Source organism: Erithacus rubecula, assembly GCF_903797595.1.
Source record: "Erithacus rubecula genome assembly, chromosome: 25".
NCBI classification, from domain to species: Eukaryota; Metazoa; Chordata; class Aves; order Passeriformes; family Muscicapidae; genus Erithacus; species Erithacus rubecula.
In genome coordinates, this window is record NC_136677.1 from 3,092,405 (window position 1) to 3,111,161 (window position 18,757).

The 18,757-nt window shown below is 48.3% G+C and overlaps 1 protein-coding gene across 1 annotated transcript in view; it reads left to right on the forward strand.

Annotated features, from left to right (window-relative positions):
• Positions 1-884: 884 nt before the first annotated feature.
• Positions 885-18,757, forward strand: part of UBASH3B (ubiquitin associated and SH3 domain containing B) — a 57,885-nt gene continuing 40,012 nt past the window's right edge. Inside the window, exon 1 of the mRNA XM_079326594.1 lies at positions 885-1,220. Within this exon, the coding sequence (XP_079182720.1) occupies positions 1,069-1,220 (152 nt within the window). The 5' untranslated portion in view covers positions 885-1,068. The remainder of the gene's footprint in view (positions 1,221-18,757) is intronic.

Consider the following 18,757-nt stretch of genomic DNA (forward strand, 5'->3'; position numbering starts at 1 on the left):
GAAAAACAAAGAGGAGAAAAGCAGGAAAATCTGCCCACAGGAACCTGCAGGGAGGGGAGCAGAGCTGCTGGAAACACAAGGAAAACAATTTTGGAGCTCAACTCTTTAACCCTGGACATGGCAGGGGTGGGGGGAGATGGGATTGGAATTTGGGTTTTTTAAACCCAACCCATTCCATGGGAGAGCTGGAGAGTCCTGATCTCCCCTCTCTGCTCGTTGTGGAGTTTGGGATCACAGAGAGGATTTCCTAAAAAATGGAAGAAAGAGAGTAAGAGACAGAGAGAGAACAGGAAAGGAAAAAAAGGAGGAAAGAAGGAAAGAAGGGAGGAGAGAAAGAAAGAAAGAAAGGAGGAGAGAAAGGAGGAAAGAAGGAAAGAAGGAAAGAAGGAAAGAAGGAGGAGAGAAGGAAAGAGGGAAAGAAGGAAAGAGGGAAAGAAAGAAAGAAAAAGAAAGAAAGAAAGAAAGAAAGAAAGAAAGAAAGAAAGAAAGAAAGAAAGAAAGAAAGAAAGAAAGAAAGAAAGAAAGAAAGAAAGAAAGAAAGAAAGAAAGAAAGAAAGAAGAAAGAAATTGTATATATATAAATAAATAAATGAACAAACAAATACTAAAAAATAGCAATAAAGGCAAAGCGAACACAACTAAACAAACAAATAATGACATAAACAACAGATTGCTAATAAAGGCAAAACGAAGCAAAAAAAAAAAAAAGAGAGAACGAACCTAATAAATAAATAAATAAACATAATAATCAGAAAAAAAAAAGAAAGAAAATAACCGCGTGTGCACGTGCTTTCTTTTTATTTTTTCCCCCTTTTTTTTTTTTTTTCTTTCTTTTAAAGGAAACCTTCATTTCTCCTGCCCCCTCCCTCTCCCATCCCACCCACCCAGCCTGGGCGGGGCGGGGGCAGCATCCCGGCCGCGCTCCGCGCTCCGCGCCCGCGGCTCCGTGCGCTCCGTGCCCGCGGGGGCTGTCCCCGTGGCTGTCCCCGTGGCTGTCCCCGTGGCCGGGCGCTGTCCCCGAGCCCGCGGCGTGCATGGCCCTGCGCGGCCGGCGATGGCTGCGCGCTGATGGCCCAGCCCGCCGCGCTCGCCATGGCTGCCAGAGAGGAGCTCTACAGCAAAGTCATCCCCCGGCGGAACCGCCAGCACCGCGCCGGCACCATCAAACACGGCTCCTCGCTGGACATCCTGCTCTCCATGGGATTCCCCAAAGCTCGGGCGTGAGTCGCTGCCCCGCGGGGTTTTCACCTCCTTTCTTTCTTTATGGGGGAGAGGGAGGGAGAAGCGGAGGCGCTGCTTGGCTGCGCTGCTCCGGAGCAGGGGAGGGAGCGCCGGGGAGCCGGGATCCAGCCCGGGAAGAGGCGGGGATGAGCGGCCGGAGGGGGGGATGCGGTCCTGGAGAGGGGGGATGCTCTGCCGGAGCGGGAAATGCGCTCCCGGAGTCGGGGGATGCGCTCCCGGAGCGGGGGGATGCGGTCCTGGAGAGAGGGGATGCGGTCCTGGAGAGAGGGGATGCGGTCCTGGAGAGAGGGGATGCGGTTCTGGAGAGAGGGGATGCGGTCCCGGAGCGGGGGGATGCGGTCCCGGAGCGGGGGGATGCTCTGCCGGAGCAGGGGGATGCTCTCCCGGAGCAGGGGGATGCTCTCCCGGAGCAGGGGGCTGCGCTCCTGGAGCGGGGGATGCACTGCCAGAGCAGCCCGGACAACGGGCAATGCTGTCCCGGCTGCAGGGGGGTGTTTTCCCCGTCTGCGAGGGGATACGCTGCCGGATGCCCTTCTCGGAGCAGCCAGGGAAGCGGGGAAAGCTCTCCCGGCACCCGGGGGTGCGCTCCCAGAGCCGGGGGATGCGCTGCCGGGGCAGCGGCGCGATGCTCTGCCGGACTGAGGGGGTTACGGTATGGGAATGCCATCTCGGAGCGGCCCGGACAGCTGGGAATGCTTTCCTGGCGGCGGGGATGCTCTCCTAGCAGCGGGGATGCTCTCCTGGAGCAGGGGGATGCACTCCTGGCAGAGTGGGTGCTCTCCTGGAGCAGAGGGATCCACTCCTGGCAGAGTGGATGCTTTCCCGGAGCACAGGGATGCTCTCCTGGTAGAGGGGATGCTCTCCCGGGGCCGGGGGATGCCGGAGGACCCGCGGGATGGTCTGCTCGCTGCCCCCACCGAGCCAGGCTGGAGCTCCCCTCTCTCCTCTCTCCTCTCTCCTCTCTCCTCTCCCCTCTCCCCTCTCCCCTCTCCCCTCTCCCCTCTCCCCTCTCCCCTCTCTCCTCTCCCCTCTCCCCTCTCCCGTCCCCGCAGCCCGCCCGTATCCTCCCGAAGTTGGGGATCGCCAGGCTGGCAGCTTTTGCCACCCAAACTGAAATTGTTTCAGCTCGGACACCCGGGGGATTTTCTTTCAGCCGTGTACAAGTCACCCAAAAAGCAGCAGATTTCCATCTACAGCCCAAAGTGGTTTGGGTTTTCTTGTCCTGTTCATGTCCTGTGTAATCTCCCTGTTCGTGCTTATGCTTTAATATAATCAGGCAGCAAACTAAAGGTAACTTAACAATGACTCCTGAAATGGGACTGATCGTTTTGGGATGCAAATTAAACCAATGAGGATTGAGATGGTTCCTTGATCTCCCTAACTTTTCTGTTTGTTGTTGATACCAATCAGAACTCAGGAGTTTTGCAGCCTGTCTTGTCACAGGGTTTTTTTTTTTATAAATATAGACAGGCACATGCAGTTTAAGGACATATGTTCCTTGTGGGTTCGTGGGATTGCATGGATCCACCAGCACACGCAGGAAATTTTATTTTTGTGTTCCACGGTTCTGCTCTGCACTCCTCATGGCTGTCAGTTATCTACTGAGATCAGCACACAGCCTCAGACAGGGAATGCAAATGAAGAGCAGGGCAGAGCTCTGGTGACTTCATGCTTAGCTCAATTGGAAGAAAAGATGTGAATCTTTCAGTGAAGCTGGAATTAGAAAAAAAAAAGCAGCTTGATCCTATGAATGAAAATGGTTCTTACCTGCACAACAGTGCCATCAAGGCTGCCAGGCAGTCCTGCTCTTCCCTGACTCAGGAACTGTGTCTATGGGTCACATCCCTGCCCAAAAAGCACTGACATTTGTTAAAATGCACTCAGAGCTTCATCACACAAAGCAGAGAAGGTTAAACACAGGGAGCAAGCCAGAAAAATAGGTAAAATATCCCTAAATGCAAAAAGTGTTTATTGGAAATGCAGGCAGGTGGATAAAGCTGTCTGATACTGAGTTCAGGATAACCCTGTGTGACAGCTCAGCTCTCTGCTGGGACAGGCACCACTCATCCCACCTGAATGATGTGTCCCTGTTCCATCCTGCTGGAAATGCCACAAATAATTCATCATTAAAGTCCAGACAAAAAGTGAAACAGAAATAAATCAAATAAAATCCAAGCCACCAAGGGCAGGATGTGGATGGAGCAAAGGATATTCCCTAAAGGTCCAGAGGATGCTCTGTAACTCTCAGCATTTCTCTGTCAGTGGAAATGAGAATTACCAAGATGCCAGCGAGGTAAAAACATCATCTCCCTGCCAGAGATGGAATGGAGAAATCTTAAACCCCTTCAGAGCCTTCCCCCAAACTCTCCCACCTGTGTTTCCTTCCCCAAAGCCACAGTTCCAGCAGGAGCTGGGGAATTCAGAGATGGGATTTCAGTTCTGTGCACATAAACACGAGCCAGGCTGGTACTTAAAAGTGGTGACCATCTGTTTGGGTGGCTTATGCAAAACAAACCTCCAAGTTGTCAGACAAGTCTGTCAGGCATGTCAGAAAACACCATTACTGCTGGCAGCAGCAGCTCCTGGTGCTTTGGTGGGGCTGGGGGCACTGAGTGGGGCAGGGGACACACACAGGGGTGAGCTGCAATTGGAATTTCCAAGGCTGGTGTGGAGGAGTGAGATCCAGGGGAGAGCTCACATTGCCTGGCTTTCAGCTCCAGCCTGTGTGTGTTAAAATGATCCAAGGTGAAAGGCTGAATGTGATTTGTGAGTGGTGCTGGGTTGTTCAGTTAAGGGGAGAAATTGGGCAAGAGAAGGTGTCTGGTGGCAAGTGCAAAGCTGCCATGGATCTTGGGTTCACATCCAGGGGTGCTTAAAAAGCCTCTATTTATTTGTCCATCCTACAGGAGGTTTATGGGGGATTGGAGATGAAGGGCCCATCAAAGGATGTGTCTGAGCTGAGATTCTGCTGAAATTAATCTGCACCAATGTCAGAGTCCCACAGTCACACTGAGACATTTGAGACTTTCCCTGTTCCCCTCTCTAAAGAATTTTTTTAGCACAGGATCTTCTGTTCCCCTTTTTCCCAACACCAGCTTGACTTCAGGGCTCTTCTAAATCACAAGATGATGTTCAAACCCCTTTTGGATGCTTTTACCTGAGCATGGTCCCTGCTCAGAGCACTGCAGTGTGTCATCCCTCGAGCTGCTCTTCTGCCCTTGCCAGCACACAGCCATTAATATGATTTTATTTGGCAATTAGCCCATTAAGGTTTCATACTGTCTGCTCCCACAGGCTGTCCCTATCCCCAGTAGTTTGGGATTGAAGCAAGCAAGGAAGGCAAAGGTGATGTTCTAATTCCCATTTTGCAATTTGGGCACCAAGGAAAACATTTTACCTTTGTTCACACAAAGATTTAATCAGACCCCAGTGTTTCAATGCCCTAAACACAACAAGAGGATTCCTCCAGGAAGAGTCATACAAATATTAATTCCCAGTTGCCTCAAAATATTATTTATCATCTTGTTATGAATCTCCCATCACCAAATTGCCATCCAGTCTGCCTGCCAGCACCTCTCACTATCATTTAGAATCCCTGTGTATCCCTGAGAGTAGAGAGAAGAAAAGCATAAAATAATTTACCAGCCATCAAAACCACAGGGGATCACTTACAACTCCTATGCATGCAGAAGCAATTAAAAAAAAAAATCCTAATGAGTCTATAAAAGGCTGGAGTTGAAAAAAAAAAATAGTGATGGACTGCAGTTTCATTCAGTATGGAAAAAGACCTTTGACCAAACTTGAATTATTGAAACTTATTTATCCTGCATGGTGCAGAAATCAATGTGGCTCCAGAATCTGCAGTTTTAAAAGTTTCATGTCAGCCTTTAAACTCCTCCAAAGCATGCTGAAAACCAGAAAGTTAAAATTCTAGCATGAGGAAAAAGAATTAATCCTGCTTTCTTTGTTTTAATTCTGGCTTCACTTATGGGCATGGATATATAAATTTATAAAATTTCAGACGTTTCAGTTGCTGCATCCAACTCTGAACTCAAGCCAGAGCTCTGAGATGCTGTTTCAGAAGAGATCCAGGCCTAAGAAAATGAAGATAATTCCCTGGTCCCTGCTATTACTCAGGCTGGGTAAACCACTGCCCAGAACCAGAACACTTAAATTAGAGATATTGTGCTTTTTCTGTCACTGTGCTGTCTTTGATAAGCAGAAGAGATGACACAGGTAGCAAAGCTTTCCAAAACTAAATGGATGTTCCTTCCCCTCATCTGGGCCTGGAGAAGGGTTTAACTGGAGGAGTTATTTCCCCTGGACCTGGATAAAACCAGTCCCAACTTGGATTTGCCTTCTCAGAGAATTTACAGGTATTAAAGGTTTCATTATTGTCCAAGAATTGAAGCTCAGATGCCGTTTACAAACAGCAAAAGCTTCTCTGGTGTTTTGAAAGGGATTTTAGCCTGCTAAGACATGTTTTGCTTGGTAACAGACTTAGCAACATCTCAGGATTTCAGCACAGCAAGGCTGGAATTGCTCCTTCCTCTGGGGCTGGAGCTGGGTTTGGGAAATTACTGCGTGGAAGAGAAATGCTGCTCTTAATTTTCAATTTTGAGGTGGTTTCCCTTCCTTCACAGTGTTTGTGTTCTGCAAATGCTCCTGGCTGAAACTCATCCTGCTGCAAGCAGCCAGCCCAAAACCAGCCCCAAGTCCCACTTGAGCCATTTGAAGGATTTTCCTGATTCCCAGGGCATGGAGAGAAACCCCATCCCAAGGGAAGAAGCTGATGGGCAGAAATATTGCAGGAAGCAGCAGCTTGGGAGGCTCCACTGAGAGGGATTTCTAAGTTTAGCAGTGCTGGAGGAAATCTTGAACTCTGGAATGGGAAATCCAGGTGTTGGGGAAAAGCTTCCCCTAAAGCTCTGTCTCACTCAAGATGGGGAGTCTGGGGCTTGGAATGAGCAGAGGATTGTGGCAGAAAATCCATCTGAGCAAAATACTTTTCATTTCCAGTCCTGCCCATGGATATTTGTGAGCAGGAGTTCCTAGGAAGGGTTTGTGACCTGATTACAAATGGGGAGAGAGGGACAAGCCCTGGAAGTGACTTGCACAAGCCCCTGCTCCCTGCTCTGTGCCCACTCAGGGTTCAGGGGTGAGGTTGGAGCACTGGGAGCTCTGAACTGCTCTGGTTTGAGCTCTGCAATCCTGGCTCAGCTCTGAGGCCTCAGAACAGTTCTGTCCATCTCTGCTGGAGGGATCCAGCAGGTCTGCAGGGCAGGGACAGGGAGATAAGGAAGCAGAAACTCCTCAGAAATGTCCATTTGGGACTCAGTCCCATGGCTGCTCTGCACAAAGATTTTAATTTTTTTTTTCCATTTGCTTTACTGCAGATTTCTGCTGTGGGACTGAGGTGATTCCTGCAGGATTCAGGTTGTTCTGTGCCAGTGGCTCCAGTTTGATGTATCTCCATGAGACAGCTCCTTTCTTTAAAGATCTAAAGTGATAAACCACAGAGGGCTCTTTATTTCCATGGTGTACTCTGAAAACCAAGGCACAGAGAAGCTGAGATATCAAATCTATAGTTAAGCTGATACTTGCACCTGAGTCTGTAGAGTTTCAGTCCATTCATGGCAAGACTCAGATCTGGGCTGAGTAGAACAACTATTTCCATGACATGGTACAACATTTTCAGAGGGAGGGAGATCTCTTATCAGAGGCAAAGGAGTTGCTGTGATAAGATCACACTGTAAAATGAAAATGGCAGCAGCAGTGCTTGCTGTTACCTCTGATTCAGGATGCTGGACACAGAAGTGCCATTAATCAAATGGACACAGAAGTGCCATTAATCAAATCTGATGGCTGGGAGCCTTGGAGCAATCAGATATTCAGGGCTGATATCCACAGAGAAAATGTTCCTACCACAAACATCAGCAAAGAGTTTAAGGACAGAGCAGCCCTGCACAGAGATTGCTCAGCCAAGGTCAGGGAGACCCTGCTGGCTCAGAGAATGACCTTGTGTGTGTTCAGGGAGGAAAACAAAAAGCAAACTCCTTCCTAGTGCCTGCACACCCCACACTTGACTGGGATCTCCATGCTTGAGCAGCATCTCCATGTGCAGTGAGGTCCTGGGTCAGCCAGCAGCCAGCATTCCCTGGATGGCTGAGATGTGGTTTCAAGGCTGTCTGACTTTGGCAAACACTGACAGAGATGTCAGAGAGTTTCCTGGTCCCTGAGTACTTGGTTTGTTTTGGTATTAAAATTACATGGTGACAAGAAAACATTTCCTTGGGCTTCCGTTCCTCTGATGATTTCCTTGTCTCGGAGCCAAGGTCCTGAACTTGATCCTACCCTCTGCTCTGGGAAGGAGAAGAGCTCAAAAAGGGCAGCCCAGACCTCACATGTCACTGAGGGAGCCTGAAAATTTCCTCTGTGCCTCTTTGTCAAAGCCCCAAGCAGTTAAAAACTTGCTCCTTACCATGGAATTCCCTTTCCAGCTTCCTATCAGCTTCGAGGATACCAGTGTTATCTTTTCTGCCTCCTTTTCTTTCTCTTCACCTATCTCCAGACCTGATAGCACTGTCAGGAGCCAGTTTAAATGGACTGATCAGATTCTCAAGACAAAGAGTGGCAGGAGTAGGTCAGGATTTCAGATCTCCAGCGTGTTTGAATGGAGCCTTGTTGGCTTTAAATGCTGATTTTCCTTCCCCCTTGGGCAGTGGCACATGTTGGGCCGTTTCCTGCAGGATTCTGCCTCTTGTAAAGCCCTCTGGAAGTTCCTCCTTGGATTATTGCTGCTGCTTTCCTGTGCTCAGAGGATGCTGCAAGCCCTTGAGACTGGCAGAAGTCAGGGGGGAATTCCATTCTTTGAAACACCATGAGAAAAAAAAAAAAAATAAAAAACCCTAAAAACATGGTGCTTTAAATTATCAAGTGCTAACCCTGCTGGCTTCTGAGGACAGTTTTGTGTTTTTAAGCCACTTTGGAAAGTGAATTTGGACCCTCAGAGTTGAAAACACTGCTCTGGGTTTTTGCCTAAGAGCTGATCGAGGATTCTCAGCATGTGCTGTGCAACTGCAGCAAGAATAGAGACATCCCTGTGTGTGTCTGTGCTGCACCAGCCTAATTATCCCCAACAAGCAGAGTCATCAAAGGAGCTGTGCTCCAGCAGCTGACAGTGTTTTGGATTCCAGCACCAAGGCTCTGCAGCCTTTGTGCTCCACAAAGCTGCTCACCCTCCCAAACACACCCCAAGAGAACAGCCCTGGGTGGTTTTTCTGTCCCCACCACGTTCTGTGCTGCCTGGCTCTGCACAAAAGCTGAGGCTGGGCAGGAGCAAAGTGGAGGGAAAATAAAAAAAAAACAAAAAAAAAACAGTGAGAAGTGGAGGGAATTGCTGAAATTGCCCTAACAAAGCAGCTGGCAGCCTGCATAAAAAAAATTTAAAATTTTATCCATGTTCATAAGGTGCTGTTCCTTCAACAGCAAACTCCTTCTCTTCAAACTCCTGAAGTTCAGCAAGTCCCAGCAGCCTAAAGTGGGGCCTGAGGTATTTCTGAGCAGCCACAGCTCATGGCACAGGGCTGAGACACCAGCCTCACACACCTGGGGAGCAGGAGGGCTCCTCCATTCCCTGGGAACCCTCAGCATTCCCATTTCTCACAGAGATTCCCAAAAGAACACAGCTGCACGTGCAGGTGTGACAAAATCCTTCAGGTATGGTCAGAACCTGAATGAAATTTAAACCAGTAATTATAAATTGAGCCTGAGATGAGGGAGAGGAGATGTGTTTGATGTCTCTGCTTTCCCCAGACACCAAATCTGTGCCCTTGAGGCAGAGCTGAGAGCACCTTGCAGGCCTGTCCCTGCCAGCAGAACACCTTGGGAATGCTGCTGGAAGGATGTGGCTCAGCAAACCTTGGGGTGTCTGTGCTAAACCCAAGGACTGGGAGCTCTGCTTGGCACCCACAGCCTGGCATGGGAAGAGGTTTTAACTTTCACCCCCACCCCTCACCCCCTGCCATTGTCAGACACGAGTGCCACTGCTCACCCTTCCATGAAGTGTTGGTGATGCTCTGCTCCCCATGACTGTGCAGAATTAATCATCTGGGGCTGCTGACTGTGACACCATTTGCCAGTGTAGAGCTGGGGGTGTTTTAGGGGAGATTTCTCATCCCCTGATGTGTAAAAATGACTATTTTCTTCCCCCAGCAAGTTCTTCCACCACTCATCCCATTAATGGGGCAACTCAGCCAAGCCCCTCAGCACGTGGCTGAGACCAGGATCTCCCAAACATTTCCACCCCAGTAGGCATTAAATGGCACTGGGAGGACCAGAAATAAATGAGTTTAATTTCTCTTTATCTTCTGAGCCCTTCCCCATTTGACTGAGAGCAATTTGGAGTTTCATGATGTAAATTTCAAGCCCTGTGCCGGTGCTGAGATGAAACCCCTGTGACCATTTTCCCCCTGTGAGCAGAAACCTGAATTTATGTACCACAACCCTGTTGTGCAAGGAGGAAAGGTAAACATCCTCCCTGCTCCAGGAGCTGACACTGAATAGGAGCCAGAGGGGAGGATGAGGAGAAGGAAGGAAGAAGCCAAGCCCTGATCCCAGCATTGCCTCCAAAATCCCTTTTCCCCCAGTGGTTACAGCAGGTTAGACTGATGGGTAAATCCAGAGCTGCATGAGGAACAGCTACTCCCAGATATACACCATTCCATTTTACAGACAGAAAAATGCAGCTTGAGACAATCCATGGAGGCAGAGAGGGCACTTTAATTAACATTTGCCCTGCACTGGAGACAAAGGGCTCTCCAGAACTGCAGCCTCTAAGTGGTGTCAATGATGTCCTGCTCCCTTGTTCTACAATTCTATTGGATTTTTGCCTCACAATCAATATTTCCTTCTGAGAGGAGCTGCCAAGCCCCAGTAAGTGTCAGATCACAATATATTAGCCAGGGAGAAGCCAGTTCTCCCAAGCTCCATTCAAAGAAATCTCCAACTAACCCAGATTTGGAGCTGGTTCATATTCACACCAGTCCATGGGCAACAGCAGCAAGCCTGGCAGTGAATGGAGTTTACAGCTGCACCTTACAAATCACATTTCTGCTCCTTTTACAGTCTCTTCAGAGCTGAATCATAAATGCATTTATGTTCTGAGGGGCAAAGCCTCCCAGCAGTGTAAATCAGCCCAGCATCATTTCCTTTGTTGGAGCAATAATAACACACAGCAGCTGAGCATCTTCCCCAGAAATAACCCAACTTTCATTGCTAGCAAAGTTTCCTTTAGAGAAATGGGTGTTTTATACCATTCAGGGAATGCAGAAAAGCCTGGGCATAAATAAGAGTCAGCACCAAAGCCTCTGGGAAGACAAATATAAACCTCAGGTGTTTCACAGCACATTTATGTGTTGGGGCAATGGAGTATTTTATAAATAGTGACTCCAACTCCCTGCCTGGAGCTGAGACACATAATCCTGATTTTCCAGGCACAAAATCCTGCTTTTCCATGCAGCTGGATCCATGGGAACTCTGATTATTTGGGTATCACATCAGCCAAGCACAGCAGAGGATGAGTCAGGAAGGGCCCAGAGAGCCCCAGAGCTGTGGTGGCACAGCACACATCCACCCTCTGTCCTGCTCATCTCTGTCATGAGCTCTGTGTGGGGTGAGCTGCACAATCAGAACCCCCCACACCAGCCTGACACCAGCTGGATTTTAAAGTCTCGCTTAGATTTGGTAAAAAATGTGTGATTTGCAGGGGGGAAATGACCTGCTCCCCCCTGGTATTTCCTGTTTTCTCCCTGAGGTGAAATTGTCTGCTGGCATGGGAAGGTCAGCCTTTATGAGGATCCTTCATTTCATCACTCAGCTTCCCAAAGGAGCCCATCAGATGCTATCACAGAGGATTAACTCCCTACACACACCCTGACTGGGGGGATCAGTGCATCTTTCCCATCTTCCTCCCCTTCCTGCCCCAAAGCTGCTCATCCTCACTGACATCAAAAGACTCTCAGAATTCCAGGGGGAAGTTTGGAAGTGCAGAGTGTGCCTGGGATTCAGCTGGACTCACACATTCCTATTAAAATTTGCCAGCTTTTATTGGCACAGCCTGTCACTCCTCTGGAAGTGAGGAATTTGTGCATCACCCTGTGCTCTTCACCCTGGCTGTGTCCTGCCAGGTTTCTGCTGTGATTCAGCCTGACCTGCTGAGATCCTTCCCACCTTCTCCTGGGAGCAGCTGCTGATTTCTCTGCTGGCTCTGGGTGTTCACAGAGACCCATCTGCTGCAAAGGGAATTTTCAAAGGGCAGGGCCCAGGCTGCCCAGAGAAAATGAAGAATCTTTCACAGGAATGTGTCATCCCCAAAGAGCCTGAGGCCAGGTTGGCAGGGCTGGGTTTGGAAGTAAATTCTGGGATCACAACCATGTCTTTATATTTCCTCCCTCTGCTCACCCCCACCAATCTCTGTGAGAAATTGAAATAAAATTGAAATAAAATTGAAATAAAGCAGCTGCTGCCATGCTGCTTTCCCAGCAGAGCACCAGGAGCTTGCTGAGGTGCCATGGGATTTCCCTGCATGACAGCTCAGGAATTGCACATATTTGCTGTCATTTTGGGAGGAGGGTGGCAGAGCTGTCACCTCAGCCCCTGCTCACAGCCAGGGGAGTCAAACCCAAACACAAACCCTGTAGTTCCTCTGTGGGAGTGGGGAGGACAGCAAAAAAGTCACTTGAAAACCTTCTCAGATCTCACAGAAAGCTGAAATGAATGATACAACTGAACCTCCAGCCCAGATGAAGGATCTGCCTTGGTGCCTGGAGCCAGAGCCAGCTCCAAGTGCAGAGTGCAGCCACTCCCTGTCTCACACCTGCTCTGGAGAATAAATCCATCATCAAAGATGTGACCTGGGACAGTGATGGGGCACAGGAGTTGTGTCTGGACCACAAAAAGGGCAGGATTCCCCCTTGGATCACCAAAAGCAAAAAAAAAAAATCCCCTAAAAATGTCATTTAGCAACACAAGGGAGGAAGTTGTGTTGCTGGGGTTTGGGTTTATTCCCTGAAAGGAACTAATTCTGAAAGCTCAAGCTTTCAGTGTCTGGAAGACAAATCTTTCTGGAAATCCAGAATTGATGAGCTGGAGTCAGCAGCCACTCTGGCAAATCTTGGCTAAGGGATGCTCAGTGTCTCTGCAAATTAAGCAGCTCCCTGAGCATGAAAGCATTTTAAGGTTTTTGCCTGAGGATACAAAGAGAGGCTCTGGCAGCACTGGCTTTTGAGCTGGGTGATTTGGATTTGCCATCAGGCCATAAATAACCCAAAATGTCCTTTTAAGTAGAAATTAGCTGCTGTTCCAAGCATCCACCTCAACCTTCCACCCACTGGATATTATTTCAGTTTTGCTGCAGCACATCCCCAAACCTTTTAGGACCTTTGATGTGACTTTCATTTCAGTAATAGACATGAAATTTTGTGGTTTCTCAGGCTGGGTGTGAGTGATGCTGAGGAAGGAATCCTTTTTCCATGCTGCTTTATCTTCCCCTTGTCAGTAACACTCAGGCAGTTTATTTGTGGAATATCTCTCTAATCACTGAAGTTATCTGAAGCAGTTGAACAATTTAAATGAGCTTACAAAAACTGGATTGAGTGTTGTGATTAGATAATTGTCCCTTTGCTTCAAGGTATGAGTCAAAGCAGAGACAAGTTTTTTGTTGCAGTGAGAATTCCTGAAAACTGTGTTTTTTGTGGGAGCCCAGGGCATACCCCTGGCCTCCTTGGGGGTCTCAAAATCCCCCTGGTGAGGGTCTCAAAGACTCCTGAGTGAGACTTTGGTGTCTCAGGTGCTAAATTCTAACCCCTGGGGGAAATTACCAACATAGAGAATGGAAACAAGCTACCAAAATTAGTGAAGTATAAATTAGACTTTTAGAACATAGATAAACAGGTTTTTTGGAATGTTTATGATAAGGGACACATGACCAAGATGGAGGATTTGGGGGGTGGATACTTCTTCCTCCTTCTTCTCCATGTCATCCATGTTGGGTGACACGTTGGCACTTTTAGATTGGATGGGGTCAGGGCTGGACCATTTAATAAAATTGTATTGTATTGGGAAAATTTTGTAAACATGTAATAGATAGTACAAACTATATAAGATAAGCCCTGCCTTCAGCAGGCAGATTCCACCATGGATGCCAGGCTGAGCAGACCCTGCTGGCCAGGCAAAAAGTCCCTGAGATAAGAAACAATAAACAATCCTTGGAAGAAGAGAAAACCATCTCCAGCAATCTCTCTTTGGCTGCTTCAGGGAGAACCAGGGTTTGAACCACCTCATGTCCCTCTGGGGTGATCTCAGGGCAAAGGAGAAACCTCAGACTGGGACATCTGGCGTCCCTGGGTGGGCAGGGACATGTGGCGTCCCTGGGTGGGCAGGGACAGTTTTCATGGTGCTGGTGGTAAAACAAGCAGAGAATATCAGCAGCATCCCAGCCAGTTTTGGGAGCTGCTGAGGGATGTTTGAGGAATAAACATTCCTGTGATTTTTGAAGTTTAAGGCAAAGTTGGGCAGAGGCAAAGCTCCCAGCACCCCACAGGTCCTCACATGTGAATCCCACCCAGGATGGATCTCAGTGCCAACCTGGCAAAGGATTCAAAGGTGCAGCTCAAGCCCAAACATATGAGCAGCTCTGTTGGTTTTACTCAGCACAGCCTTGGGACAATTTTGGTTTTCATCCAGAGCAGGGTGGGGCTCTGCTGGGAGTCCTTTGGTGCTTTGGGTTATCTGGATTATCTCATCTCATTTCATTTCCTCCTGGCTGTTGGTCAGGGAGGTTTTTCTCTGATGTGTTGGCGCATCCTGTTTGGTCTGAAATGTGCAATTCTCACTGCTGAGCCCATGGTCCTCCTCTGCTGGGGAAGGAGCAGGGTTTGGGGCACAGGCATTGCCCTGGAGGAGCTGTGGCTACTCTGCCTCCCACTGGGGGGGGAGGAAGGCAGAGAAATTTCCAGCAGCTTTTCTGCCATCAGAGGGTGATAAGTGTTATCTCCATCCTGCCTCCACAGCGAGGGGAGCGCAAGGACAGAAGGATTAAGCTTCTGTTTTCCAAACTGTCAATTTTTTGGGTTCCAGCATGGCAAGGCAGGCGTGTGTGAGCACTGCCAGGTCCATCCCATCATCAAAAAACCCTTCCAAGACTGAGAGGGGAGCATCCAAAACCTGCACCTGCTCATGGCAAGCTGAGCCTGTCCTTTGCCCAAAATCAAACCACCAGTCCAGTCTGAGCACACAGCCTGGGGTGGGATGTTTGACATCATCTAGGAATTCAGTAGCTCTTTTCAGTGGTGATTTGGGGCCAGATTTTAAAAAGTGTTCAGGCATCCAGACATCAATTCCATCCCCTGCTGTTGATTCTCTCAGCACTGTCCTGGCTTCTCCCACAGCCAAGTTCTGCACTTTCCTGCCTATCAGATTTGGCTGCATATCTGAACTGGCTCCTTTTGTACCTGTGGTGTTACATTGCATCTCATAATTCAGAAAAAAAAAAATAAATAAAAGAAGTTTACATTCTGTCTCCTTCAGGTTAACCTTTCTCTTTCAATGCTGCTGCTTAAGCTCTTATGACCCTGTGGAGGAGGCAGGAGGGGGATCTGCCATGGAGCACAAGAGCTTTCAAGATGTAGATTGCATTATAGGAAATGAGAGGCAATAATCAAAGGAAGTTCTTCATTCTCGTTATCAGCTCTCCCCGTCGCTTCTCACGCAGAGCACTTCTGTGTCTGCAGCACAGCCCCTCTCAATTCTCCTCATTAGAGGTGGAGCCTCATCCATGCACCCTCTGCACAGCCACAAGCACCTTCCCCCAGCCTGCATAGATTTTTTTTTCTTTACCTTTAAACAACTAATTTTCAAGCCCAGTCAAAGATGCAGCTCCTCTCACTGAAAAATCAATGGCTGTCAGAGCTTCCCTTTGTCCAGGCTCATTCAGAGCTGCCTTGAAGAGGAATCATTCCCTTGGATCCTTTGGAATATTGATTTTCCTGCCTGGCTTGTGTGCTGCTGGTATCCCAGTGAGCTCTGGAAATGTGATAAGCCTGGCCAGGAGATTGGCAGCAGCTGGGAAGGGAATGTGGAAATGTTTGCAGCAATTGGTGACAATGGATCTCCTGTGCTGGTGGCTGAATGGGATCTGCTGGGGCAGGCAGAAAAGAACTTTTAGGTTCTGATTTAAGAAAGCCCTAAACATATATTTACATGCCATTAATCTCAGTGAATGGCACGGATTGAGGCAAAGGAATATTTTGTTTCTGCCTCCCTGAGCAAGCTGAGCACAGCCTGGTTAAGAACAGAATAATTCAGAATGGTTCCACACAGCAAACCCACCCCCCCAAACCCAGCCCTCTGGCTCTCGGGGTTTTCTTCAGGTGTTTTCCCTTTTTTGGGGTCTGTGCTTTTGCAGGATCTCATCTTGTCACAGTGTGGAGCTCAGAGCACTGAGCACATCCCAGCCCCAGCCCCTGGCTTGCTGTCCATGAGCCTCAGATGGAGCACAGCAGGAAACTGTTCCTGCCCAGGGCAGGAAGCAAAGGTCAGAGATGTGGAGCTGTAAATCTGCCAGCAGTGCTTGTTTTTGGCTCTCTGCTTGCAGCACTGGTGACAGCAGTGCTCTGCTGACAGGTGATCTGGATGCTGGCCCACCTTAGGTGAAGAGAGATGTTGAAATGCAAGATTTGTGTGATTTTTGTGTCTTCCTCTCCCCTGCTCTTTATGACACACTCAGAGGAGAGGAACAGTGATTCTCCTTCTCCTGAAGTGTGCAAGTTTTAGAACTGCTTTGACCTTTTGTATGTTCTTCTGGTTTCTTGGATCACTTCTGATTTTTATGTATCTCCACAATCTATACAAGCCATAGAGAGTGGTAGATGCTAGCAGAGGTCCCTTCCTGCCCCCAAACACTGGCATTTGGGTTTTCTCCCTGCTCTGCCTCCTCCCAGTGCCAGGGAAGCTGCCAGGACCCAGCACAGTTTGTTTCCTCTGCACTCCTGAGCATGGGAAGGAAAGGAAATGCCTCCTTCCATCCCTGCAGCACTTCTGCAACTCTCCAAAACATCCTGAGGCAGATGAAAATCTATCCAAACACAACAGATCTGAAATGCTGAAAATCCCTGAGGTTCCTTAGGGCTGGTAGCTGTACAAATACACAGAAAATACCTATTTTCTATATATATCCAGGCATATGCAGACATTTATCCACACAGACACAATGTTCCTACAATAGATATATGAAATTAAGCAGCCATTTGTGGCCAATGTGTGGTTTGCTTTCTTCTTTATTTTTTTCCCCCCCTCTCTGCAGTACAAACCATCAGAATAAGAAGTAGAAACCATGAGAGCTTGTTGGTTTGGAAAAGAACACGAGACTGATGACAAATATCATGCAATAAAACTGAAAAAGGCATCTCAGTCACCCAGTGAATGATCATGGAGGATCTGTGGGGGTGAAATGGTTCAGCCACCAGGAAATTGTGTGCAAAGGAAACACAAACCTGTCCCACAACATATTTGTAGGTCACACTGACCACACTCGTAGCAGCTTGATGAATAAATTTCACCTTTGCACATTCATTAACATTTCTGTTAGCCAATCCTAATTCTAATTTTCCTTTACTATTGCATGTGTACTTGAACCATGACGTTTGCCAGTAAGTCCCACCACTCAGTCTTTCATCTTCCAGAGTGTTTGCTTCTGTTTTTGAGCACAAAACCTTTCCAGCTCAGATCTCAAGTTGTCTGAATAAAGATCTGCATCAACTCCAGAGGATGCCCAAGACTCATAAACTTTTATTTTAGGAGGTTTAAGCCACATTTAGAAGCATCCAAACCTGAGTTGTGGCTCAGCAGAGAGGGCTGAGTTTTATTGGTAAAATAAAGTCAAACTTCTGCTTTTCTCAAACACCTGTGTGGGTGCTGCTCTTATATTTTTATTGAGAGACCTTGAAGAAAGCATGGACATGGCCTCAACTCTTTGAAATGCATTTGGAAGAGTTTAGTTATTAATCTTAGTGCGAGTTTTGACAGCTGGGTCAGATAGATTTAAACCCAGGCCTTCAGAAGGAATTAACAAAGTCCTGGTTCATCTGGGCTGGGCATTTCCCATCAGGTACCAGGCTGAGGGCAGGAGTGTAATGCAGATCTCAAAGATTATTGCAAAGACACATGAAATCAATGGGAGCAGAGATCTGGCTTGTAATTAAATCCTAACCAGTGCAGTTTAAAATCTACAGTTCAATCTTACTGATTTTTGAAGAAGGAGGGATCTGAGGACACAAGTTGCTGCAAGCAAGATGTTGGTGGGTATTATTGAGCTTAATTCCCTCTTGATGGCAAGCCAAAAGGCATTTAGCAGAAGTGGGAAATCCCCCTCCTCCCTTTTAGATAAATTATCTTAACATTTCAGTGTGAGACTCTTATCTGCCTGGTATTCCCCTGTTCTCCAGCATGGCCATGTCACACTTCACTGTTAAATACTCAGAACTCAGCCTTGCTGGAACACCCCAGAAATTATCCAGCAAGAGCAGGAGTGAGCCATTATCAGTCATGAGGCTCTGCTGGGAGCCAACCCTGGGATGAACAGAGTTAAAAACCAGTTTACAGGGCAGTGTGATACAGCAAATCCCAGCTCTTAGTTCCTTGGATTCTTGGCTGAGCTTGTTCTTGGATGGGTGATAACAGTGAATTGGAAGTGGAGGGGAAGCAATTCAGGAATATTGGGAGGAAATTCTGCCCCGTTCTCCAGGAGAAAAGAGCCCCATGTGGGCTGACAGCTGCAGCCCAGGGAGCTGGGAGGGCTCACAGTGAGCCAGATCCAAGCTGTGACCTCGCTGGGATCCCTGCCACCCCATTTCCTCTGACCTGGAGGGGAAGGCCACAGCCTCCAGAGGTGGCTGAGAGCAGAAAACAGCTGGGATAGCACTTGTGCCAGATCAAGGTGCTGCTGTGTGGCTGGGAAAGCTCCTTCCATCCAGCTGTGCCTCTCCTGTTTGCTCATTCATCCTGACACAGGCTCAGAGCCTGTTCCAAGGGCTCAGCCAGGTGAGCACAGCTGCCTTCCATCCCTCTTCCTTCAGAACAGACCCACTGCAAGAGGATTTCCCCTGACCTTGCAGGAAAATCATGAGAGGCCAGAAAGCCCAGGGACAAGAGCAGGACTGTGGAGATGAGGTTCCACCCAGAAGGGTTGGGGCAGAAGCACTTTGATGTGAAGATCTGCATGTTTGGGATGAGTGAACCTTTATTCTGCAACCAACTGCACACCAGGTGCTGGGATTAAACCCAAAAGTTCTCCCTGCAGGCCTGGGAGGGCAGGATCTGCCCTGAGATGGGCTGAGCAGAGTTTGAGGCTGCCCTGGGGCTGTGCTCTGAGCAGGTGCAGCTCAGAGCTGACACCAGGCTCAGCTGCTGACAGCATGGAAAAAGTCACACACACAGGTCTCAATTTTCAGATCTGGAG